The sequence below is a fragment of the Spermophilus citellus genome (genome assembly GCF_964194105.1).
Source record: "Spermophilus citellus genome assembly, chromosome: 1".
Lineage (NCBI taxonomy): Eukaryota > Metazoa > Chordata > Mammalia > Rodentia > Sciuridae > Spermophilus > Spermophilus citellus.
The window spans coordinates 279,247,016-279,273,684 of NC_138182.1; the positions used below are offsets into that span (position 1 = coordinate 279,247,016).

Genomic DNA, 26,669 nt, shown 5'->3' on the forward strand with positions numbered 1-26,669 from the left:
CATACATAAGCTAACACTGTCACAAAAGTTCCTGTATGAGGGGCTTTCAGAAAAGTCCCTATATATACGACTATAAAGGCCGATTAATGAGTAATGGGCTTTTTTTTTTTTTTTGCCTAGTTAACTGATGAAATCAATAGTTTGATTTAGTGATAAAATATGACTTTCAGAAAATCTCTGTACATATTCATCCTCAATTCTAATTGATGAATCAAAGAGTAAATAAAATGACCTCCGACTAAGAATCAGGTGGTCTGCATTTGCACCCCAGTTTTGCAGCATTGTGTCCAGTGTCCTGAAGGAAACGTGGCAACTTTATCTTGGCCTCAGTTTCCTGCCTGTGAAGAAAGGTTTGGCCTGCAGTCCTTCATAAGGTGACAAAGAAACTGCAACACAATTGGGGTATTTGCTAGCTGACCCCAGACATTCTCTAAGTGAGGATGCAGAAGAGACATACCCAAGTAGGCATCCCCATTGATAATCAGTGTCCCCAAGTGGGTTCTCCCCAGGGAGTGCCATGGCTCTGGGGCCCAGCTGTGGCCTGACTGGTGTAATACTGGACCTTGAAACCACAAGATCATCAGGAGGAAATTCATTTCTGACAAAGCCCCTTCTAGAAGCCCATTCTGATGTTTCTATAACATGCATGCTGCCAAATGCAGCTGTCCCAATAATCCTGTGAGGCAGGAATTCTGATCCTGTTTACAGATCCAAAAACTGATGCTCATAGAATAAGCGTAACTTCCCCCCCGAGACATACAGCTTTCAAGTGAAAGAAAGATGCATATAAAGCCCAGATTGCATGATGACGCCTTTAGGTCCCTGCCATTCTGCTGTGTTGCACAAGACAGAGACCAGGCGATGCCCCAAGGACGTGCATATGTGTTTGTTTACAGTGAGGGCAGAGGTGACGCTCAGTCCAGGTGCTGGGTCTAAACACCAAGTTGGAATTGGCAGTTGATGAAAGAAATATTTCTTAGGGAAAACACCTGAGAGGAAAATGGAAGGGAACCAAAGGAACTAGAGAACCATCAAACTATGGCTCAGGTCTGACCCCAAGTAAAAGAGACAAGGAAGGAAGAAAGGAAGGGAGGGGGAAGGAAAGGAAGGTGTGTTGGTTAGGTGTTCATCACTGTGACCAAAACACTGATGAAGAACAACTTAGAAGAGGAAAAATTTATTTTGAGCTCATAGTTTCAGAGGTTCACCCCTTGATTGGTCAGCTCCATTGCTGAGGGCCTTAGGTAAAGAGGGCATCATGGCAGAAGGACATAGCAGAGGAAAGCTGCTCAGCTCATGGTGTCCAGTAAGCAGAGAGAGAGGAGGAGGAGCTGGGGGACAAGATATAGCCCCCAAAGGCATGTCCCCAGTGAGCCACCTCCTAGAGTCATGCCTTCCCTGCCTTCAGTTACCCCCAGTGAGTCCTTGTAGATTATCAGTCTATCAAATGAACTCATCCACTCACTGGATTACAGCTTACGTAGTCTAACCGTTTCACCCCTGAACTTTCCTTTATTAACACAGGAAACACTCATACTCCAACCATAACATAAGGAAGGAAAGGAAGGAAGGACAGGTGAGTAGGCAATGGAGTGTCTTAGACTTAAGCAGAATTCATCAAGATTATCAGAGAGTTCTTGAGCCCAGCCACCCTTGAACCAAATCTCCCAGGAACAGGTCCACCTTGCCACTGCTGCTGATCTCCTCCATGGCTGGGAACACACAGGGAAGAGGAAGCCCTAGCATAAAAGAAGGCATGGGAATGGACTTCAGGGTGCAGCAGCCAGGGCCCGTCAGTCAGTGGCACTCCTGCAATTGGTGATCTGAGTGGTGTGTTTTCATTGGGTGACACATCAGATAACCTTTTGATAGCACTTCCCTTCTGTACACACTAAGCTTATAAAATGCTACGTTATCATCAGGAAGCCACTGGATATAATATAAACACAAGTTGTTTGAACCAACATTTGGTTCTCTTGGGGTATATTCTTTCAGACCCCTACCCTGTGCCAGGCCCTGTGGTAGGTACTGCAGATAATGGAGAGAGGATGAATCCGTGGAATTTGTTGTTGGAAGCCCTGAAGAACATCATTAAAATAAGACAGTCTTGATGTGTAGGTCCACACCTAGCTGCCCTAGAGCGGGCAAGTTGGGGTGTTTTCCCAAATTAGTGCCTCAGGAGATAATAATATTGTTTAATTTCCATGGCTTATCAACTTCTTCTTACTGACACATTTTTTTTACACATAAAAAAGGGTTTTTTTTTTGCCATTAACTAGTTTAAAATTTATGTCTTAGAGCTCCTGAGCTTTCCATCTTCAGGATTTTATATCTCCTTATCCTTTCCATTACGAAAAGTATGAAAGGTTTTCTTTTCTTTTTTTTTTTTCAAGTCTTCAAAAGATCTTCCTGTCCCCCCGAAAAAGACTACTAGATTTGTGCAAAGTTCTTTCTGGCATTTACATTTCCTGGAAGAGTAATAGGGATCATTTCTTCCTAAATGTTATGTTTTTTCCTCCAAGCTAGAAAAATGAATATAATTATTTTACCTTAAATATAAATGATGAATATAAAACATCCATCAAGCTAGTCCATCTTAAAGTTTCTATAACTTATTTCTGCAAATTTAATCTACTTAATTATGAAAACTTATAGGCTCTAACTAAAATTTGTTTTATATTATTTATTCTATAATTTGTAAATATGGGCTTCTTTAAGAAATGAAGCACAAATATTAAATTTCATCTTTTTGCTGTGAATTCTCATTTTTCCTATCAGAATATGAATATTTAGATCTTTCCATTAGTATGAACAAATGACTTCCTTTAAAAAAAAGTTTCAATGAAAAGTTTAGCTAATTCTCAATTGGTCTACCCTGATGTTTAACATTTATTCCTATAAAACATTGGTTTACAGGATGTTAGACCCCTGATAAATATAAAGCTGATTCATTCCTAAAATTATTTATAACTTCTTCATATTAGAAATATAATTTTTCTTCCTGCTGTCCCCCAAATCATATTTCATTGCATAAAGAGTAGCTTCTGTGGAGGAGAAGCAATGAAATCAGTCTATTAACCATAAATTAAAGAAGAATGTCTTGCCAGTTTCACTAATAGCATACATACTAAGCCTTTGCAGTCTTTTAACCCATCTGTTTTCATGCCATTTCTCTTTTCCCTGATCAGAGTGGCATTATTTTAAAATAAAGCCAGAAAGTGAAGGTATTGATCAGATTATGTTATGTTCATGTACAAATATGATGCAATGAATTCACTATTCTAATGTCTAATTTTAATGCACCAGCTAAAATAAATAAGCAAAATAGCAAAGCCATTTACCGGAGTTGGGACAAAACAATCAATGAGGTGATTGCAGTGAACAGATAGAAGACTGCAGGTGAAGTGCCCTCCATCAAACTCAGGTGGAAGTCCTCAGCTTGCAGGTGTGAGTCCTCTTGGAGGAAAAGAAACCTGAGCCGTGGGAGCCACAGAAGGCATTCAGCAAGCAACGGTTCAGAGATTCCCGCCCACCATCTGGTAGATGCAGAGTGAAGAGCCGGATGCTCAAGTTCATGCTGCGTGCATCTCTTGATCATCTCGTACAAAGCTGCTGATTCTGGAAACAGGATCATTCTTTGCCCCTCCATGGTCTTTTTCTTGAGTCTGGTGGACCCTTAATTAACCAAGAAGATTTGGCATTGTTCCTTATTTGATGCAGAATATTTGGAATAAAAGAGTAGAAAGTCTCCAGGTGCCATTCTGTCTTCGTGGGCCCCCTTTCAGGGTTAATGACTTCCTGGTGTGGGCTTAGTGCAGTCCACAGGAGTTACACTGGGCCTTTGATGGATTGCTGCAGGGCAAAGGCTGATCAGCAAGTCTGGTTCCCTAGGTCCCTCGGGTTCTGGGTTTCTCTCCATCAGCCATTGCAGCTCCGAGGTGGAGAAGAAAGGTGTGGGGTCTCGGAACATGACTGCTGATGGTGGGTGGGGATTTCTCAGGAAGCAGAGGTGCCTTGGGGTGAGCTGGGCGCCTGCACTGGGTTCCTGCCTGGCCTGATGAGCCCAGCATGCATCTCTGTGATGGACTCATCATCATCTCATTCAAAGCTGCTCATTCTGCAAACAGGAAGCTCCTGAACATGGGGATCCTTATTCCTCCATTCTTAACTAGAGTTCTTGTTCTGAACCGACTGGAGTCTCTGGAAATACCGATTTAAAAGTTTTCCTGCAGTAGAAGAGCCACAGGGAGGGCAGCCCTGCCCAGGTTGCATGCTCAGTCTGCCTGTTTTGCCTGGGAAAGCTTTAAGCAAAGAAGCAACATTTAGTAATAATGTGTGCAAATGAGTTGACAGCCCTCAACCCTGGGCTGTCAGGACACTGTGTTTCTCTGTGTCATAAATTCATTTTTCAGTTGTTCAGTCTGCTAAGTGAAAGGACAGATGTGCCAGGAGTTCAGATTAACCCCACGTCCTGCATCATTGTTCCATAGAGGTACAGACACATCATTATTCCCCATTAACAGGCTCTAAACCAGCAAGGAAGATGTGCTATGGATGCACTGATGGGAGTTAATAAATCCCTACAACTAATTACTTTTCTCTTAAGGTAACTTGTTACCAGAAAGTAGCTGTGTTTGCACAAAGATTTTTATGTGAGAATGGCCATACCCAGGAACAGGCAAGCTGATTCATCATCCCCCATAATTCTCCATAATAGTCCTATCTGGACTTTCATGTCCAGAGCATTGTTCTTCCTGGGGCTGCATTTAGCCTGACCTTAATTGGGACCTGCAATGTAATTGCTAATTGCAGGCTAATTTATATAAACAAAGAAGGATTCTGCCAAATGAGTGTTGTCACCAGGTCTGGAATTTAATGCTCTTGTACCTCTCTTTTGTGCACAGGTTTGGGTCAGGTGGTGGGAGCAAATGAAGCTTACTGCAAAACATAATTATTTCAAATCAGAACAAAAAGCATGTCCTTTGAAGGCCTGCCAGGAGGCGTGGTGTGTGGCCTGTCACATTAAGTGAGTGTTCACGCTTTCTGGAGGAGACGGACTTAGTCCTGTGCTCAGAATCCGGCTGGGCCTGAAGGGCAGTCTTTCCCCTCAACGTGTATGAAGGCAGTGCTGATAAGCTTCTTTCTAGAAGAGAAAGGAACTTTACTTATTTCTCCTCTCCAGGCAGCACTGTCATCCTGGCTGGCAAACATGATTAAATGTCATTTGTCCTTGACCCCTGTCACTCCTAAGCAGCTGAAATAGATTAAGAGGCTGGCACTTCCTAAATCAGATGGAGCGGAATGTCCTCAGCCGGACCTGCGGTAATAGGCTTACAAAGAACCGATGCTGGAGTTTATTAGGACTTTCCAGGGCTTATTCCTATTTGAGGGGAGATTATTGAGACAGATTATCCTCTTGTTTCCTCTCAAGCACCAGCCAGGATGCTCTGCAGGCTGAGATCCTCCCACGCGGGTCCCAAAGATACGAAAACTGAGAATGACGGTGCCAGAGTGTCCAGATGGCCGCTGTGGACAGGGATGCTGTTGGAGAAAAGGGTCCCTTATGTCTCGCCTCTCAGGCTTCCTCCTCTCTCTTTAGAAACTTACTGAGCTATGAAGACTTTTATGTACAAGAAGTCAAAGGCCAAGGAGCACAATGAACCATGGAGATCAGATTATCCTGGCCTGTGGGCAAATCTGACTAACAGCAACAAGGCGACTCTCTGCCTAGTGGACGCCTGTTTGGGTTCTGTCACAAACCCCTCCCCTTAGCAGTTTCTCCCCTTCATATTATTTTTTTATTAAAAATAAAAAATTTAGATGAAATTCACACAACATAAAACTAACCATTTTGAAGTGAACAAATCAAAGAAATGTAGCACATTAAAAGGTAGTACAAACCACCTTTATCTGATTCCAAAAGATATTCATCACCCCAAAGAAACCCCTGGAGCTACTAAGTAGTTACCGCCATATCCTTTCCCCTAGACCCTGGCGATTACCAATGCGTGCGCTATCTCTGTGAAACTACGTGTTCTGCATATTTCATATGAATAGAATCACAACATATAGGGCCTTTGACTGGCTTTTTTCAGGTACAACAATGTATTCAAGATTCATCCATATTGTAGTAGGCTTCAGTACCTCAGTCTTTTTTATGGCTGAATAATAGGCCATTGTTTGGATGTACCACATTTTATGTATCTGCTCATTCATTGATGGACATGGGCCTGTGTCTACTCTTTGGCCACTGTGAATAGTGTATTATTAACATGCATATAGGTATTTGTCTTCATTTTGTCTGGGTAGTTAATGAGGATCAGAGTTGCTGGATCATATATAACTCTATGAATAGCATCACAAGTAACCACCAAACAATTTTCCACAGCTCTTCTGTATACTCTCTGGTGTGGCCACCTCCATCATGTCTTTGAGTTGAGACTCTTGTTTTTCACTCATCATCTTCCTTTTCATTTATCTTCATACAGAGAAGGGTTTCGTCCTATTTAGTGGATTATTGGGGCAATGGTCTTGATATCACTCTCCCTGAATCCATGTTTGCAATAGTGGCCCATCACCTCTGTTCTATGCAGTGAGATCTTTTTTTTTCCTATTTTTTAAATTTGTTCCTATTAGTTATACGTGACAGTAGAATGCACTTGGACCCATCACACATAAATGGAATATAACTTCTCATTCTTCTGGTTATACATGATCGTGGACTCACACCAGTTGTGTAATCATACTACAGAGGGTAATTATGTCCAATTCATTCTACTATTCTTCCTAGCTCAATGTCCCTCCCTTTCCTTCTCTCCCCTCTATCTAATCCAAAGTACCTCTGTTTTTCCCTAGCTCCCCCACTTATTGTGAATTAACATCCACATATCAGAGAAAACATTCAGCCTTTTTGGGGGGACTGAGCAGGTTTTTTGGGGACTGGCTTATTTTGCCTAGCATGATAATTCACTAGCTCCATCCATTTACAGAAAATGCCATCATTTTATTATTCTTTAAGGCTGAGTAATACTCCATTGTGTATATATACCACATTTTCTTTATCCATTCATCTGTTGAAAGATGCCTAAGTTGGTTCCATAGTTTAGCTATTGTGAGTTGAGCTGCTATAAACATCGATGTGGCTGTGTCACTGTCGTATGCTGATTTGAAGTCCTTTGGTTATAAACCGAGGAGCGGGATAACTGGGTCAAATGGCGATTCCATTCCCAGTTTCCGGAGGAATCTCCATCAGTGAGATCATTTCAGCTCAGGATGCCCACACGACTCTCACCAGGCCGACCACTTTATTCCCACCTCTTTACCTTTATATCAGCTTAAATGATCCCCATTCAGAGATACTTTCCTTGCCAGTTTGCCCCCATGTGAATCAGAGGTGCCTTGAGGCATTTCCAAGGCACCCTGGGCTTCTGCTCAGTCCTTGTCATGATTTGGAATGCCGTCCTTGCCTGTGGGCTAGTGTTGGAACGGGGTGCTCCACCAGCTGCCTTCTCAAGCATGAGAGACTCACATCTTTATTACTGTAGAATCCCTTTCACTGGAACAATGTCTTGCACCTTGTAGACCCCTGGTAAGTAGCTGCTAAATAAATGAGCGCGTGATGAATGAGGGAATGGCCCTTCCCTCACTGCTGAGCTGTCTGAGACCCATCCAGTGCTCATTGTCACCAAGGCAAGGGACCTTTCTACTCTGCTGGTCCCTCATGGGATCAGTGGCAGAAATGAAGCCACGGCATGGCCACCCCTTTCCATCTGAGACTTATCCTTTGGTTAGAGCCACACGCCTACTCGTTTTCCAGCGTGAGTAATATGTGATGTTTCTGCCAAGGGCAAACAGCTTCTCAATTATTTTTGTCAAAGAGAAGACTGTCTTTTCTCTTGGACAGCTGTCACTGGCTGGTTGAGTACATTTTGTTCCTGCAGTTTGCTCAGTTGCTCCTGGTTTGTAGGATCCTGGATTCCTCATCTGCCTCATTTGGAGGAAGCTGTCACCTTAACAGTACTGTTTAAAAATCCATAAATAATATCACTAGAGTGCTTATAGGGGTAAAAACCCTCTTTAACAATTCTAATCATTCCTTTATCCTTGGGATAGCCTTACAAATGATATGTTTCCCTCCAACTTTAAATAAGAAAAAAACTTACCTGGTTGGCCATTTACCCTGGCACTTTTGGTGGAAAACCATGGACCAGGCTTCCAACCTGGGCTTCTGACTCTGGACAGAAAGCTTTCCTCATAGTGTTTCCCTGGGTGTCAGCCTGTCCTTGCTCATCACTGTGGTCAGCCACCCCGACCCCCAGGCAATAAGTACAACAGCTATAACCATCTCATGTTCTGTTTCTTGGCCAAGTGCTACTCTACAGTTGCATAAAATGGATGATCACTCTTCCTCTGCACAAGCAGATATTGAATTTCTAATATGTGCCCAGGATTTTGCTAAGTTTGGTAGAAACAAAGATAAGACATGCTATTTATGACCTAAAAGAATTGAGGGAAACTTGACCCGTGGTGCATAATGAGTGCACCTAGTGCCATTAAAAAACACCATGGAGGACTGGGAGGACCCCAGTGCCTTCTCCTGCAGGACTCTAAGAGGACCCCTCAGGTGATGGTCCTGCTGAGGCGGGTGGGCAGGTTGCGGGGCGGAGGAGAGCAGGCCAGGCTGAAGGATCCAGGGGCAGGAGGGGCACAGTGCCTGTGTGCATGTTTGGGGGCCAGCAAGTGGCTCTGTGTGGCTCGCCAGGGAGAGGTTGACAAAGAGGGGCCTGAGAGGGGACAGGTTAGTGGGAGTTGAGGTGGGTTAGGAAGGAGGGTCAAGTTTCTGTGGAACCATGGAAGCTCTGCTGGCAGGAAGTGCCTCTTGTGCTCTAGAAATGTGGCAGTGCTTACAGGGGGGAGGAGGAGGTTGGGGAGGAGGAGGAGGTGGGTGGCATGGGGCAGGAGGGACCTAGGACAGCACTGGCCCCTTTGCTGATCCTGGACTGTGTCCTAGAAGCTGAAGAAAGAGCATCAATCAGGGACATTATCTTTGAGATTCATGTGATGTTGATATGAGATGAAATCCGCATCCATTCCCGACCTGACTGCAGATCCTCTGCTGGGTAACCTGAGGTCACTGAGGCAGCAGATCTGTGTCTCAGTGTCTCTGTCTGTAAATGGGAATGGGCCTGTCATGCAGGGCTGAATTGAGGATAAAGCAAGGCTGAATGAGCTATGCCAGGTTGGAGCCCATCTTTACTTAAAATGGTGATATGTTCATTATGGATTGTTTTGGGCATCAATTTTGATGAAAAGTTATTTCCTTCAAATGTTATTTATCGCAACCATGTGATCACACGCAACACTACTGAACTATATAAAATGGTTAAGAAGGTTGTTTTGTATCTGTTTTACCCAAATTTCATGTACATTAAAATAATTAATGATTTTTTTTAGTGCCCTATTAGCATTCCGAGCTGTAAACAGACAGTTGAGTTTCCATCTGTTTTCTGTGTCATATTTTTCAGTGAGTCCTGAACTTGGCAGAAGAAAGGGTTTTGATTATTGGGTTGCCAAGTCAATAATTGAGCCTGAGTGATAATAACGTGTGACAACACATGTGCTGGAATGAGCAGAAGTCAAGGGGGAAAGAGGAGGGAGGAGGAATAGAGGTCTGTTAGTTCAGACTTTCTCTCCAGCCTGATCCAAACAGCCCACTTAACAGATCCAGAAACTGAGGATCAGAGAGTCTCAATGTATTGTGCAAAGCCAGGCAGATAAAAAGAGTTGAAATGCCACACCAGAGTTCTCTGCTGCCCCAGGAATGCCTTAGGGAATAGAAAATATCTTCATTATTTATAAACAAATGATGACATTGATATGCGTAAGCTCCTAAGGGAGAAGATCAGGACCTGACAAAGATGTATCCTGATGGGCTCCTTGTGCTCTCCATACCCTCTTCCTGGGTCTTCCAGAATGCTGACTGCCTTCAACTGCAGACTGTTTTGCTTGAAATTTCTATAACATGCTTATAGGATAGATAGGAATGTTATCTTGGTCTGTTTCTGATTTCCCTGTGGAATAGAGGTAAAGAAGGAGCAGGCACCAGGAGAATGTGCTCCTGCTGGCTTCCCTTTTTATCTCCCTTCCGTAGCCAAAGTCCATTAATATTGGCATCACTTAGTCCTTCTTTCTCCTTTTCATTTTATCAAGTTACCATCGATTTGACAGGCAAAGAAATCTCAAGCCGCCATGCATATTCATCCACAGACCCACACTGGCTGTGGATGAAGAAAGGCACGGTGGAGGGCAGCCTGCTGCCAGGCTGGGCTCTGGAGTGCAGGCACAGCTGGCCTCGGGCACCTATTGGTTCCTCTTGACCATCAGTCAGAGGTGTCCTTCACGATGTCATCTTTCATGGCTACCCATTCTTCCTTCACCCTGTGTTCTTGCATACTCAAACGCAAGCCGTTCAAGTCAGTCTTTATTAGATCTTCATCTGCTCTTAGGATAATTAAGCTTCCCTAAAGGATATTTTTACTGAAGTTGACTTCCAAAGATTAGAGCCCCTACCTTCTAGCTTTAGCCCTTTTATTCACCAAAAACTCTCAAGAGGGAACTCTGAGCACTCAGGAATGAGGTAGAGTTAATCATATTAACATGCAATTATTGTTAATTACTCTGACCTTTTCTACTATTATATCCACCAACACTTCAAAAAATGAAGAAATAATTGTATTGCATGTATGTGCTTTTAAAGCAACCAAACAATATGAAAGGCATCAAATAAGCCTGCCTTCCTTCCTAAACTTTCTTAACCCAGAAGTAAACCAGTTAACTTTTTATGTGTACATTCCAGAAAATGTACATGTTTGTGGTTTGGGGCTTTTTGTTTTGGGGGTTTTGTTTGTTTGTTTGTTTGTTTTTGGTAAATCCAATATGCATCAACTTAACTCTATGTAAATACTCTCCCCAGCACTAGGTAAAGGCAGATTATCCTATACACTGCATGAACTTTGGACAGAGTCTCGGTTTCCATCTCATTTTCCCATTGTTTACCCCCAGGAGCATCAGTAATTCTTCTGTAGCTGGGAATGAATGGGTTGTCCTCCTGTCCTTCTCCAGATGAGTGTGTCATCATAGGAACTTTGAAGTACTGACAAACATAGACACAGGTGTCCCTCCATACTTAGTTCTTGGGAATCATTAGTAGATTCACAAGAAAGCTGGAACTTTAATTTATTAGCCCATATAATGAATGAAAACAACTTCAGTGTGTCGTTTGCAAACAATTATTAGAATAAAGGTTTAGAATGTCGTGAGACTCACACCAACCTCCACGTTCTCAGGCCTCACTAATAACATCAGGATGCAGGTAGTCTCGAGGAGCAAGGAGGCAGTGAGAGGCTTGCTCTGCCATTGAACCTCCCAGGTTCCCCTGCTGTGTCAGGACTTGCACTGACCCGGTTAAACATGTGACCTTGAAGAATGGAGGGCATTCCATCACTGGCACAGTAGAGCCTGTGTCAGCAGGGAACCACCCCACCAAAGACTTTTTTCATGAATCCCAGCAACCTGCAAATATGTTGCCCTGCCTGACAAAAGCAATTTTGAAGATGTGAGCAAGAATAAGGGACCTTAAGATGGGAGACTGTCACAAAAATTTGGCATGGGCCCAATCTAAGCATGTGCATGAGACCCCAGAAGCAGAGAACTTTCTCTGGTTGGAGTCGGAGAAATCTTAAGAATTAAAGATTGGGCATACCATGGCTGGCTTTGAAGGTAGAGGAAGTCAGACGCATGCCAAGGAATACAGGCAGCCCATAGAAATTGGGAAAGTCCTCAGCTGACAGCCAGGAAAGAATTGGGGATTTCAGTCCCATGACCACCAAGAACTGAATTTTCTCAATATGCTGAATACTCAAGGAAATGCATTATCCCCTAGAGGTGGGAAAGTATCTGTCCTACGGACACCTTGACCTTAGCCCTGGAGACCCATGATGGGCTTCTTTTAGTCAGCTCTTTACTACTGTGATTAAAAGCCCAACCACAACAATTGTAGAGAAGGAAGAGTTTATTTTGGGGCTCACAGTTTCAGAGGTCTCAGTCATTGATAGCCAGCTCTGTTCCTTGGGGCTCTAGGTGAGGCAGAACATCATGGTGGAAGAGTATAATGGAGGGAAGCAGCTCATATGACTATCAGGAAGCAGAGAGAGAGAGACTCCACTTGCTGGGTACAAAACATATACCCCCAAAGGCACGCCCCCAGTGCCCACCTCCTCCAGCCATACCTTGCCTGCCTTCAGTTACCACTCAGTCAATCCCATAAGGGGATTAATGCACTGATTGTGTGAAGGCTCTCATAACCAATCATTTCTCCTCTGAACTTTCTTGCCTTGTCTCACACATGAGTTTTGGGGGGACACCTCACATCTAAACCATAACATGTAACCTAATGAATTTGTGTTGTTTTAAGCTGCAAGATTAGAAGTAATTTGATTATTGTGGCAATAGATGGTTCTTTTGGTTATTATAGCTTCCGTTTCATATCTGAATAAACAGCTAACTTTGGTGGTATGTTCCATGGGTCGTCCCATAGGATATTGAGACCGTTCCCGATAAATCATTTCCATATGTAGATAAGGACTTCCTTGCTAGCAAACATCATCATTGTGTTTGCTAAGGGTCTGTCTTTAACATGCCTGACTCATCACCACCACCTGCTTCCCTTTTCAAAAGCATTCTTCCTCCTGTGCCAAAGTCAGAGGGCATCCCAGACCCACTGCTCGCTTGTCTTTTCCTGATTTATTTCTCAAGTGTTTATCTACAACTATGTGGAAATAGTAAACCAAGGCTTGGAGAGCTACCCTGTTAAGTTTATCAGGATTAATCTTGTTCTTGCACATGGAAAGACATCAAGCAAGGAAATACAAGGCAAGTCCTGAACATCTTGGGGCCTGTATGCTATTTATAGTGTTTTCCAAATCATAACTTCCTTTAGACTATGATGCAACTGCTTGGCTAAGCTGGAATTAAGAAAAAAAAAGAGTTGTGTATTTTTTATACCAAAGTATAAAAAAGTTTCTAAAGTTTATAAAGTTTCTGACTTTAGAGCAACATTTCATCAATAAAATTGAGACAATGTCTGTTAGTAAGTAGAAATGGAACAATGGATGGATTAATCCCTCACAGCTTCTCTGTCCTTCATCCCTCCCGACAAATCTAGGGTAAGTTTAGTATTCCTGAGGTTTGATTACAGATACAGTCTTGGCAGTTCAACAGCTATTTATCAAGCTCCACACCAGGGACTGAGCTAGATGCTGATGACCTGGTGAAGAAGAAAGGCCCGTTCTTCATTCTTATGCCTCTGCAGGGAGGAGCAGTGGTGGGTGGGGGTTGTGAGAGGGAGCCTTGAGTGAGCGATGAGTCTTGGTGAGGACTTTGAGTTTCGCTCTGAGTGAAATGGAACATCATGGGGAGGACTCAAGCGCCAGTGAACATTTTGGAGAATCACTATACCCGCTGTTTGGTGCCTCCTGGGGATTGAGGGAAGAGGCCGGAGGCAAAGGACAGGAGATTGTGGTTCAAAGACAAGGCAGTGTCCTGGGGGACTCTGGAAGTGCTTTGGAGTTGGAGCTGACTGGATTTACTGACTGACTGGATGCGAGTGTGTGGGAAAGGGAGGAGTCGAGGGGTGCCACACCCAGGCCTACCTAGCGAGTGAAGTAGGGTTTTGGTACACGACCATGTAACCATTAAGGAAATCCCAAGTCAGCCTCCAGTTGGCACTGCCCCACTTCATCCCCATTTCACTTTCACCTGTCTTCCCCCCATTAATTTTTTCATTTACTCCTTTTGAGCATCACTTGATCACTGTAGTCGTGAATATAATTTGCGCTGGTTAATTTTACTCTTCTTGAGCTTTCCCTGTTCATCACCACTTTAATTCAAAGTCTCCATGGCAAGGGAAACTCAGAATTTAAAAGAAAACTAACAAAAAGGCTGACTGGCTTCGTGCCCAGTGCTATAACAAAATATGTTAGTCTGGGTAATGTATAAGCAAGAGAAATTTTGCTCAGTTCTAGAGAGGAAGTCCCAGGTCAAGGTGCTGGCAGACTCAGTGTCTGGTGGGTGCTCACTCCTTGATTCAAAAATGAGGCCTTTAGCTGGATGCAATGACACATGCCTACCTGGATGCAGAGCCACATCCCAGTGGTTCAGGAGGCTGAGGCAGGAGGATCATAAGTTCAAAGTCAGCCTCAGCAACAGCGATGAGCTAAGCAACTCAGTGAGACCCTGTCTCTAAATAAAATAGTGCTGGGGATGTGGCTCAGTGGTCCAGTGCCCCTGAGTTCAATCCTTGGTAACTTCTCCACCCCCACCAAAAAATGGGGACTTTATGTACCCTCACATAATAGAAAGGGCAAACAAACTCCTTCAGCCTCTTTTACAAGGGCACTGATCAACTGCATTAATGAGGGCTCCCTCAACCTCATCACCTCTCTAAAGCTCTCATCTCTGAATACCATGACCTTGGGGGTTAATTTTCAACACATGTATTTTGGGAGACAGAGAATTCAGAACTTAGCATTGGCTCATGCTGACTCCCCCCATGATACATATTAGATGGAGGATGGGTTATAGTTGTGGCTTAATCTTGCCACACAGTAAGTGACCAGTGCAGATGGGGACTGTTAACCATGGCCACCCTGTCCTTGAGATGTGTCCATGTGCAGAACCATTGTTCTAAGACTGCTGCAATTCTAGATTTCTTCCATTGTAGTAACCTAGCACTACATATTTTATTTTTAACATTCTATATAAATATTCCATGATAAGTATTTGTAATTAAAACTGAAATAATGCAGTGTGTTTCTTGGAAAATTTTAACAAATTATTGGATTAAGTGAAATCATTTGATCACTAGGTCTATGATTCTAATAGCTAGTATGTTTGCATGATATATAAGAATCCTCCCCCTGCATTCCTTCTTATGCAGAAATTAAATCTACTCTATCTCCTCAGAAGTTGTTTTGTTTTTAACTATTTTATTTAACACATCTCTAAGACCTTTCCATGTACATATAACAGATTGGTCATAAGGGGAAATAAAATGAGCCTTAGAAAAAAATCCTGGTTCCTAGCTTTTGCTTTCCAGATTCTTCCTTTGGGGCATGGATGGCCTGGTGGTTTCCCATGAAGTCATTCTATGTACCTTGTTCTGAAGTTCTCAGATCGTTGCTATTTACCTAGAGCAGTAGACCTGAAGGACGAATGTGGCCTGGGCAGTCGGTGGAGGGCAAAAGTCCTCCCTTTTGTTTTTCTGTTGTCTTCAGGATGGCCACCACGCTGCTTGAGGATGCAGCTTTTCAATAAAATCTTAACACTTTCTCAAAACAAAAAAGAGTGGCTGGTGGGATAACAGATTAGAAGCCCTTCAACTGCATCACGTATTTCTTGCTGAGAGGACAGGGAGTGCGACGCGACTCTTCACGGCCACCTTGTGACCTGTTTTTAATGGTGCTCTGTGGCTCCTCAGTGTCTTTGCAGTTTGACCTTTTTATGCAGCTTGATAATTCTTGGGTTTTTGAAGCATTGCTCCCTGTGCTTCTAGTGCAGTAAAAGGAAATTGTCCACCCAGTGGTGCCATTCCCCTGCACTAGTTCTGAGTACAAGCCATCTGGTGGCAGTAAACCAGGAAGAGTCACTCTGGGGTGTAACCTAGGGTTGGGGAGGAGCTTGTTCAGATTACCATCCTGCAACAGGAGGCTTCACGATGTCTGCATGCATCTTGTTACATAGAGCATCTAAAATGCCCTCCTATGAAGACACAAAGTTCATATGAAATTTTTGGAATACTTTATCAGAAATGTTAAAACCAAGACAACAGATACACAAATATTTGGTGGTTTGTTGTTGTTGTTCTTACATGAATGCAGTAGTTGTCTATTGCTGCTGTGATAAATGACTACAATATTAATGACTTAGAACAATGCAAGTTCATTACCTCAGAGTTCTGCACACCAGATGTCCATGGGGGCTTGGCTGGATTCTGTGCTGAAATCAACACATTGGTCATCAAGTTCTGTTTGGGAAAATCCTACTTTCAGTCTCATTCAGGTTATTGGCCAAATTCAGTGCCATACAGTTTAGAGTCAGGGCCCCATTTCCTTGGGGGCTGTTGGAGGGAGTTGTTCTAGGTTCCAGAGGCCACCATGTTCCCTGGTCATGACCCCCTTCCTTCATCTGCAAAGTCTGAGTGATGGTCTTTCCTTTCATTGCTCCTCCTCCTCAGTCTGAATATTCTGCCGTCCACTTTTTCATATAAAGGTTGAGTGATTACATTAAGGCTAGTGGCATAATCCAAGATTATTTCCCTACCTTAAGATTAATTCCATCTGTAAATCTCCTTCCCAGCAGTTCCTAGGTTCATATTTGATTCCACCAGGTGGCCGGAATTTTGGAGGGACAGCTTTAGAGATCTCCCCACCACAATGAAGAACAAAAGTGCAGACAAAACGTGCAGGTGTTGTAGCAGCCTTGATTTTTAGATGAAGGAACTCTGCGCTGCAGAGTTTCCTTTCCAACACTGTTCCTAAGTAGCAACTCAGTCCATAGACTTGAAAGTCCTTATTGGTGCTCCTCTTTACAGAAGCCAGCTCCTGCTTGCTTTTAATAAGGCTTTCAGAAATTTCTTCCCAAAATTTAAACATATATCTCCATAACCAAGACTAAATATATATTCTTCTCCCTTTATGGGTAAAAAAAAGGCCAAGTAATCTTAGTTTTACTGAGTTTTTTTGTGTATTTTTCTCTTGCATAAAGTAGAAATGTAATCTTATCATTTTTCTTCCTTTCTTCCATCCCCTACCATCTCTACACTAGATATTTTTTCTTCTCGAAGAGTGGACTACAGACATTAGCCATGGTTTTTTAACTAATCTAATCTAACATATCATTTTTTAACTAATCACTAGCCCAAACTTCCATTTGTTTCTAGTGTCATGTTCACCTAGCTAGAACCACACCATCATCTCTGGCCAAGCTACTTAAGTCAGCATTTTCTAGCATTGCATGTTCTGTAGATCAAGTAAAAGACCACCAAGCGAGTTTTCAGAACTTCTGAGTTCATGAGGTAGGAAGTCACAGAGATGGGTAATTTTCTTAGCAATTAAAGGAAAACTGGTTTTATTTTTAATCACCTTCTCTCAATTTGGACACAGAACTTAAGCTGTTTTGATCCAAGAACTGCTTTTATTAGCATTTTAAGCAGTGTTTCCCCCTAGGGAATAGATATAGGAAGATCGACTTAGTCGGTTGGGCAGCCATTACAGTATGGTAGACGAGGGGCTTCTAAAACACAGGAGTTTGCTTCTCACCACACTGAGATCAGAGAGGCAGTGTAATTGTGTTCTTATGAGATTTCTTCACCAGGTTGCAGACAGTTGACTTCCCCTGGGATATCTCTCTCTCTCTCTCTCTCTCTCTCTCTCTCTCTCTCTCTCTCTCTCTCTCTCTCTCTCTCTCTCTCTCTCTCTTTGTTTTTTAATTTTTCTTTTGGTACTGAGGATTGAACCCAGGGACACTTTGTCACTAAGCTACATCCCCAGCCATTTTTATTTTTCATTTTGACTCAGGGTCTTGCTAAGTTGCTGAGGCTGGTCTCAAAATTGCAGTCCTCCTGCCTTAGCCTCCTGAGTCACTGGACTGATAGGCATGCAACTGAGATTTCTTTCTTAAGGGCACTAATACCGTTCATGAAGGCCTCACTTTTTTCTTAATTGATTTGATTTTCCTTTGATTCTTTCTAGTTATACTTAACAAGAGGATTGCTTTTGACATAATTATAAAAGCATGGAATATAATTTGCTCTAATTCATCCCCAGTACTTCCATTTTTCCTCCTTCTCTCTTTTCTCCTATTCCCTTCCCTTTACTGACTTTTCTGCTGTTTACTTATAGTTTTCTTTCATTAGTATGACCTAATCAACTCCCAAAGGCTCCTCCTTCTCCTAATACCATCACTTTGAGAGGATTTCAACATGAGAATTTGTTACAGAGGACAAAAACATTCAGTCCATCACAAAGACCAAAGCTGCAGAGAGAGATGGACACCCACAGCCACTGTCCTGGAGCCCCTGAGCAGCTGGGGCCTTCTCTTCCCCATTTCCTATCATGTGTAGCTGCTGCCAATTCTTCCACTGCACCGGGCTGGGCAAGGCACTGAACAGTTTAGGGAGCTGCTGAGGACAGCAGTTCAACCTTGAATTCCCAGACTACAGTGGTCCTTGGGAGGTTTGGGCGTGGAAGAAGAGGATGAGGCGCAGACCACTGGCACATCTTTGCCTCTGAATATACCTTCAGCTCTCCGATGGTGGTTGTTGGTGCTTCGTAAGCTAACAGTGAGTGATCAGAGCAATCGTAAAAACAAGAAGAGGCCTTGAGGAAAGCCTACCAGCTAGATAAGTGAGCTTTAAACATCACATGTATTCTCAGCTTTAATCAGTCTTTGAAGTACGCGTTGTTAAATTTTTCTACAAGTAAATAAATTGAACAATTACATGATTGCATATGGGGGAGTTAGGTGAGGAATCGAAAGTTAGAAAGTTTGTTTTAATACTTGCTATTAATAATCCAGCCAAATCTTGAATGTCTTCAAACCCACAATCTGACTTTAAAAGGGAGGTAGCCAATTACCGATAATCCCTTATTAGTCAGTTGTGTTCTTCCACTTCTTAGAAAATGGAGAACTTGAAATGAAAAGAATTGGATCACATTGTTATTGCTCATGATTTGCTGAGGATACAATGCTTGTTTTCCTGGAAACCACCTGCTTGGTGAAGTGAATATTGCATTCTATTTTGCAATATTTCTTAGCATATTAATATATTATGTACCCAGTGAATGAATGAATGAATGAATGTATATGTGTGTATGAATGTTTATATACATATATATACATATATTTTATATATATAAAATTTGGATTAGCAGAGAAGAAAGAAAACACTTGCTTTATCCATTTTTTAATTTTATTTGCTTCTGGCCCAGGACATTTTTTTTTTTTTTTTGGCCCATGTCAGGTAAAACACTGAGCAACTTGCTGCAGTGGCAGTGGTGGGTGGTCTTGACAGGAAGATGCTATGCTGGATCCAAGGATGAGGGTGAGGGCCTTCCAACGTGAGATGGGATTCTGAGATTCTGAGCCCACCACAAATGGGGAAGAGGAGAACTTTGGGGGCATTAGTGGAGAACAGGGTAGGTGGGCATTCACCCAGGAGTTGAACTACAGGGTACCACTTCCAGCTTCAGAACTGGTCACAAAACCAAACAAAGCCTAATGAGTACAGCTCCCTCTGCAAGGGAGGAAACAACAGCGATGGCCAGCACATGCATGTTTGTGGAGCACAAAGGACCACATGCACAATTAGGTTTGCAGCTAATGGTTTTAGCCACAGAGCATTTGCTCTTTTATCCCCCCTCTGATTTTCTTGTAATTTAGCCCAACGGGAAACTTCTAGCAGACACTTCATAGAGCTGTTCACTCTGTGGTGACCATCAATTTTAATTGGAGTCATATAGCTAAACCCTAGGTAGCACTTGACAGGGAGAGGGTGTCTTTTAAGTCAGGTATCTCTGGTTCCGCTCTGGGCTTCTGTGGAACAATGTTCCCTCATGCATGGCTGACTCCAGAAGGCATGGACTCAGGCAGTTTTTAAGAGGGCAGTGTTTGATAGTCAATGAAGGAGGAGCTCACCTGTCTCTTTCTGATGGTTTACATTTATGAGGGGACTTCGGGAGTGTGGGACGAATACAGCAATTACCGCCCTGAATACAGAATGGCAGTGGGGTTCGCCACCAGCCGCAGTCAGTAGCTGGGGTTTGGCCACTAAAGCATTCTGTCCCTGAAGCTCAACAGTAATTACTAAGACATCATCATTCTTATTTATAAAGAAATTGCCTTCCTTGGGAGAAGACAGTAAGGTGCATTGTAATCCAAACAGCAAGACTGTGCTAATCTTTTTAAAAAAAAATTAGGGAACTTCTTTCCCTAGAAATTGTTCTGACTTAACTGTGATGAGGTGCCAGCTCTGAACCCAAATGTAGAGAGACGGGTCAAGACTGTTCAGGGACATTCAGCTTCCCAGTGAAAGTCTGCAGAGGTGCAGCTGATCCTAAAACGGTTAATAGCCCCTGGCACTTTCGGTGGGCATTCCACAGTGTTCTGGTCATTCACTGAAAATAATGAGGCCGCCCTGCCGACACCACGGGAGTAGGGCTAGCGCGCTGCCATTTCTCTCCCCGGGCATGGCAGGCTCGTTTCTGTGCAGACACAGACGCAGGCTGCACTTCCTGTCCATGGAAGCTGTGGAGACAGGTTTTCAGGGACCTCTTCTGGCAGAAGTAAAAGATATCAAGCAAACAGCAGGGCATTCTGGGACAGGCTGATGCCCACAAATTTGGTGGCATTCTTTGTGGTAATGAGATCAAGGATGGGGCAAAAAATAAAGTGGTGTACTTTGGCCTCAAGATGAACATTTCCACATCATATCAGTGTGTCTTATGCAGAGAACCTCCTTCACATGCTCTGGGATACATCCAGGTGTAGCCTGGCCTGGCACCATGGAGGGCAGATGACTTATGTCACTGCCTACCCCCCCCCACACATGCCCCTAGGAAGAATTTTGATTCTTACCTGTGTGGCATTTCGGTACAACTCTTTGACCATCTAGAAATGCCTTCTTAACATGCACTCATCTCGTAGTGCCTGTGGGTCGGGAGTCCAGACACTAACCTGCTTCCCCAGGTGATATCAAGGTGTTGATAAGGATGAGTTCCCTGCCAGTGGTTCCAGAGAAGAATCTGCTTCTGATGGCTGGTGACTTCCAGTGTTGGCAGAATCCAATTCCTTGTAGCCACAGGACCGAGGTCTCTGTTTCCTTGCTGGCTGTCCACTCCACTGGCATTACCTCCAACCTGCTTCTCTCCCTTCCTTGCATGAAGCCTTCTCTATGTCAGAACCAGAATATAGAATTGAATTCTCATACTTGGGGTCCCTGTGACTCCAGCCAAAGAAAGCAGAGAATGCTGTCTGCCTTTAAGGTTCATGTGATTAGAGCCCAAGGACACACCTAGGACAGCCTCCCTGTTTAAGGTCCAAAACCTTAATTCCATCTGTGGAATCCCTTTTTTTCCATGTAAGGCCACCTAGTTACAGATTCCAAAGATTAAGGCATAGACATCTTTGAGAGGCCAGAATTTGACCACCTCTCTGGCCCTCAAAGATATATTCATCCCACATACTTTTATCTCATCCCAAGCTCTCTAAAAACTTATCCCATTACAGCATTTGATTCAAAGTCCTGAATCTCTTCACCTCCAAACTCCAAATCTGATTCATCTGAATCAGGTGTGGATGAGCAATCCACTAAGCAAAGCTCCCAGGAAGCAGTCCCCATCTATGTGAGACCTGTAAAAATGAAGGAGCAGTCATCTATTTCCAACACAGGGTGGGTGGGACAGAGTTGGGACAACAGTTATAGACATTTGAGGTCAAAAAGGGAGGAAGTAGAAAGAAAAGTGGAGTCATGGCCCAAAGCAGCCTGGAAATCCAGCCCAGCAAACTCCACTAGGCTTCAAGGCCAAGGACTTACCCTTTGTCGTTCTCAGCTCTGCCCTCTGCATAAAATGTCAGAAAAAGGTGGCCTTGAAAATGCCATTTGAATGACTTGGATTCACCAAGCAGGTCAGGGAGACTTGCTTCTGTCCCCTTTGCATATCGTGATAGCATCATAAACCTTCACTTGCCTATTGCTGCGGAGCCCCGTGAGGCAGCAGAGCCTCTGGTGATCCTTTCCCAGCACTCACAGCCGCCTACCTATGCCATCTAGTACCTAGAGATGTTAGGAGGGACACAGCACAGGTAACGGGGCTTGGTGAAGGGCACTGACAAGATTACTCCAGTGAACCAGGAGCTAGCCATGATGTTACCACACAGTGACTGGCTCAGGATACCAGTAAAATGGAGAGGTCTTGTGCCAGAACTGGCATTAGATGCAGAATTCTACCTCTTCCTGCCGGGTCCTCTCCTCTGTCAAAGGCTTTAATGGTCTGCTGACCCCACCTCTGAGCAGATGTGCTGATTGGTGTGCACACACAGTTTACCTGGACTGCTCCTGAGCCTGTGTCTGTGATTTTATCCCACTCTTAAAAATAATTTCCACTGAATTCACATGAGATGCTTCCTTGCTGGAAACACATTTAATGCCTTCTGTGTCCTTATATCTTATTCACAAACTTACAATTTTCTGCTATAAATGTTAAGGAAAATTACCAATGTCCAATTTTATAGAATTACAATTTAAGGAAAGATTCTATTGAATGAGGTGATAACCCATCCATCCCTTTCAGCCTATGTTCGTTTTCTTTTGAACATCGAAGAGTCATGTTCAAAGGAGATTGGTTCCCAATCCTTCATATTGCTGGTTGCTGCGTGCAAAATATTTAGTCACATTATACACACACACACACACACACACACATACACACACACACACATTGTTTTACCTGGCTAGTCTGTGACCTTCTAAAAGTCAAAGACTAGGTATTATATTGTCTTTTTATCACAAGATAGCATTGGGTATAGAAAAAGCATGTATCTACTTTTGTTAACTTGAATGGATTCATTTCTACAAATTCTTTCTTCCTAAAACAGGTCCACAGCATCCATCTGACAAAACCATAACTGTGAACTTTACCTCAACATTGTTAAGTATAGGAAAAAAGTTAGACATAACCTGAGTGTTCACTTAGGTGCAAAAAGTCTAAAAAATGTGAATCATGATCTGTTTATACATGGGACACCAGAAGTCATTTGATGACTAAGCTAGATCTGTAGGTACCATCATAAAAAGAGACAATGATACATTTTCTAAGGATAAATGCAAGTTTCCTGAGGAAACAGGATGGTTAAAAAACAAAATCATACCTGCCCAGGTCATTTATCAGGAGTAGAAAATAATCTTGGATGATAAACACCAGTGGTCACAGTGACTTCCTTGGGGAGCTCAAGGACTGTGCTCTCATGGCTCTGCAAGAGAGCTCACAGCATGTATTCAACTGAGTGGCCAGACCATTTCTCATGGAAGGTGCACCTGCTGCAAGTGGCACAGGTGTCCGGTGCTGCTGGACGCCTTGTGCCTATGAGCCACCATCATTCTCTGTACTATTTAAATCAGATGGAATACAGTCTGTGGAGCTTACAGCACACTGAATGGGCCTTCCATTTCCCATAAAAAGTGCTTCTGGTGCAGATGGCCAACATGTGGGAGATCAAGCCAGAGAGAAAACCAAAAGATGGGATTTGAGGGACCAAATCTATTTGGTTCCCTTCCTACTTCCTTATCGTTTTAAACCTCCATCATGGATTTTGTATTTGGAATTACTGAGGCTGTGACCTTATTTCTGCACTGGTTCCTTACGGTGGGTGGAAAGTACATCATTCTTCTTCATGTACCTGGTAATGAACAGCAAAAGCTGAATGCCGTAGTTGAAAGAGTAGTAGATCTTATGTTTAGGAGGAAAAGGGAAAAAAAGGAAAACCTCATTGCCTGCAAGAAAAGCCCAAAGTTTCACCTAATGTGCTTTTTACCAATTCTGTAATAGTTGGATAAAAATAGAAACGTAGGTCCAAAGGCTTGTATGAAACCATTACCCACAGAAGAGACAAGCACAAACTTGTATCCATTTGATAATATATGTTGTCTCCTGTCACTTGCAGACAATAGGCATATGGTGGGTGGGTGTGGGTCTTGGTCCTTTTACCTTGTCTAGTGAGACTATATTAATCTTTCTTGTGTCTCAACATCATGTACATTTTAATTAAAAACGTTTTGAATTTGGGAGCAGACTGGACTAGAATCAAATAGAAACTAGAATATGCTAGAATTAATGTTGACAGCATCTAATGTTGATGAACTGTTCATTCCTGTTATTTCCTGCACATTTTTTGATTACCAGTGAAATTAGTGCTGATCACGATTAAGTCTATTTGTGGGTCAGGAGGCTGCCTCCCCATCATGACGATGTTCAAAGGAAAGACATCTCATCCCTCCAGGAGGTGTATTCAGGGTACTTCAGACTGGGGTGTACATGAGCTGAGGTGCTTTCAGGTCTGAATTCCACAGTTTCTTCATTTGGAAAAACCACCCTCCCAGACCCAAGGTCACTTATTGCCATGGAGGTCTGATAGGGAATTCTGACAAACTTATTCTTCTAATATCTTCAAAGCTCAACCTGGAAAGAATCATTTCAAGGATGAATGGTCTAAACTTGACTTTTATAAGGGCCATTCTTCTAGTTTAAAATAATACTATTGTGCCTCCTGCCACATTTCCCATAGCAGTCAGTTCCTCCTCCCTCCCCGCCCCCACTAGGGACATTGCCAGAAACATGTTGGTCGACCCAAGGTGCAATTTATAAAATTTTGCATTAAAATGCTGTCAATATTTGATTAGCTGTATTGCCTAAGAAACTGAAATTTTTGTTCATAAGATCAGCAAATGCCAAAAATCCTAATTTAAATTAAATAACATTTTCGAGGGTTACACTAAAATGCTGATAAACCCTTTTTAATATTTCCTGTGATACTTTTTAGATATCAAAGAAAGCATTATATTCACTAGCATTTTAGCATTAGGCCTATTTCATTTTCTTTTTATCCTTAAAAAAAAAAAAAAAAAAAAACCATGAACAAACAAAATCTGGTCCGTCCATATTCTCCATTAAGGCTGAAGCTGTTGGCTTCTCCTTTCCTCATGTTGCATTTCAGTGTCTCCATAAGTAGCTGCGGGACCTTGGACAACCTCTTTAAGGCTCAGCTTTCTCACCTGCCAACTAGAATAGGTGCAACCGCAAAAGATATTTGAAAACAAGATGAGGAAGTGCCTGTGTTGATGACCATGCTGGTGTGGAGAGTCCTACCATTTCCACTCCTCCAGACTGTCCAAGTTCAGAGGAATCCTCCCCGTGGCCTCCTAGCAGGCAGCAAAGAGGACCACCTTCCTCCAGCCAAACTCGCCCCACAGGGCTAGGGCCTCGCGCTCAGCTTCTGAATCACCATGGAGATGCACCTTATCTGACTCCAACCCAGGCTTTCTGAGCCAGACCCAGGTGGAATCCAGCACCCTATATTTTATCTGCCCTCCAGGTTGTTCTGAGGTTCCCAAAGTTTGAGAACCATTGCCCTACCTAGTTAGTTCTATGTCCTTCTCTCTAAATTCTTCCAATCCCTTTGTGCCCTCCATTAGCTCGTCTCCCCACAGCATCCCCTCTGAGTGGTCCAGAGTCCCTGCAGAAATTTTCCCCTGGAGCCGAATCCTAACCATGGTCTGTGTGCTTCCTAGCTGGGTTCCGGCCCAACAGGCCCCTTCTCTGGACTTTAGCTCAGGCCCTGCAGGACAGGAAAGCATTTGGAGTAACTCTTCCCCCTAAGAACTGTCATGGACATCCCAAAGACTAAATTGTCCAGAAACTCTGTGTCCTTAGAGTAAATTCCTAGAAGTCTACTTCTGGCTGGGCCAGGGTAGGTATATAATTGAGGCAGGCCAATTTAGATCTCTAAGGTATTTCAATAAGTCAGAAGCTCTGTCTTTGAAATTGCTTCAGACTTCTCAAAGAAGAAGAATCCTTTGAATCAAAAGACTTCTGATTCCCTTATTGATTATAAATGACATGACCACTGGGACTTTCTGAAAGTCCCCCATTCTCAGCAGTCACAAGACTGGCAGATCAATCATGCTAGGAAGTCTGTATGCTCTGTTTTCCAAGTTGCAGTAAGGGATCTTTGTTTTACTCAATTCCAGGAACTGTTGTTGAAGCCAATCCCACTCATTAAAGCTATATTCTTTTTTGAAAATAACCTTATTTTATTTGTTGATATTTTCATGCAATGCTGAGAATCAAACCCAGTGCCTCATGGATAGGCAAGAGCTCTACCATGAGCCACAACCCCAGGCTTAAAGCTATATTCTTGATTAACATTCTACCAAGAAAAAAAAAAAGTTTTCTTTAAAACTGGGTGTGGTGGCCTGGAAGGATGCTCTCTCAGTGACCACAGTGAAGGTCACTGATGACTGACACTTCCCTCTGCTTTGCAGGAATGTAAGCTCAGCCGGAGAGGAGGCCCGCCGGAGGATGCGGGAGTGTGACGGGCTCACAGATGCCTTGCTTTACGTGGTCCAGTCTGCACTGGGGAGCAGCGAGATCGATAGCAAGGTTTGTAGTGTCTGCACAGACTGAGCATCTCAGAGCACACAGAAAATGCAGGGCCCCGCGATGGAGGACAACACGGAGAGCTGTCGTGGCATTTCACACATGCATCCTGAGCTCTCTCAGCTTCTCTGTGTGACTCCAACTCTGTCCAGGCAGGCAGGCCTCTCCTCGTGGTCTTAGAACTAGCATTCCAACCTTAGATCAGCAATGCGTGACAATCCAGGTTAACGTTAAACTCCCCAAGATTGGAATAATCTTGTATTCTCATATTATCTTTTTAATAACTGCTAATTGTACTAAATGCCATTTTAAAATGCCTTCAAAATCGGAGAGAATGTCAAAAAGCTAAATGAAGCTGCCAGTGCCTTAAGTTATTAATATGTACTCACTGCTGTAGTTCAG

At 43.1% G+C, this 26,669-nt stretch overlaps 1 protein-coding gene across 2 annotated transcripts in view; it reads left to right on the top strand.

The window, feature by feature from the left end:
• Positions 1–26,669, top strand: part of CTNND2 (catenin delta 2) — a gene marked incomplete at its 5' end in the record, with an annotated part of 876,397 nt that overhangs the window by 714,573 nt on the left and 135,155 nt on the right. For both annotated transcript variants that reach the window (XM_081303245.1, XM_081303246.1), the window contains one exon: positions 26,153–26,270. In XM_081303245.1, the coding sequence (XP_081159371.1) occupies positions 26,153–26,270 (118 nt within the window). The remainder of the gene's footprint in view (positions 1–26,152; positions 26,271–26,669) is intronic.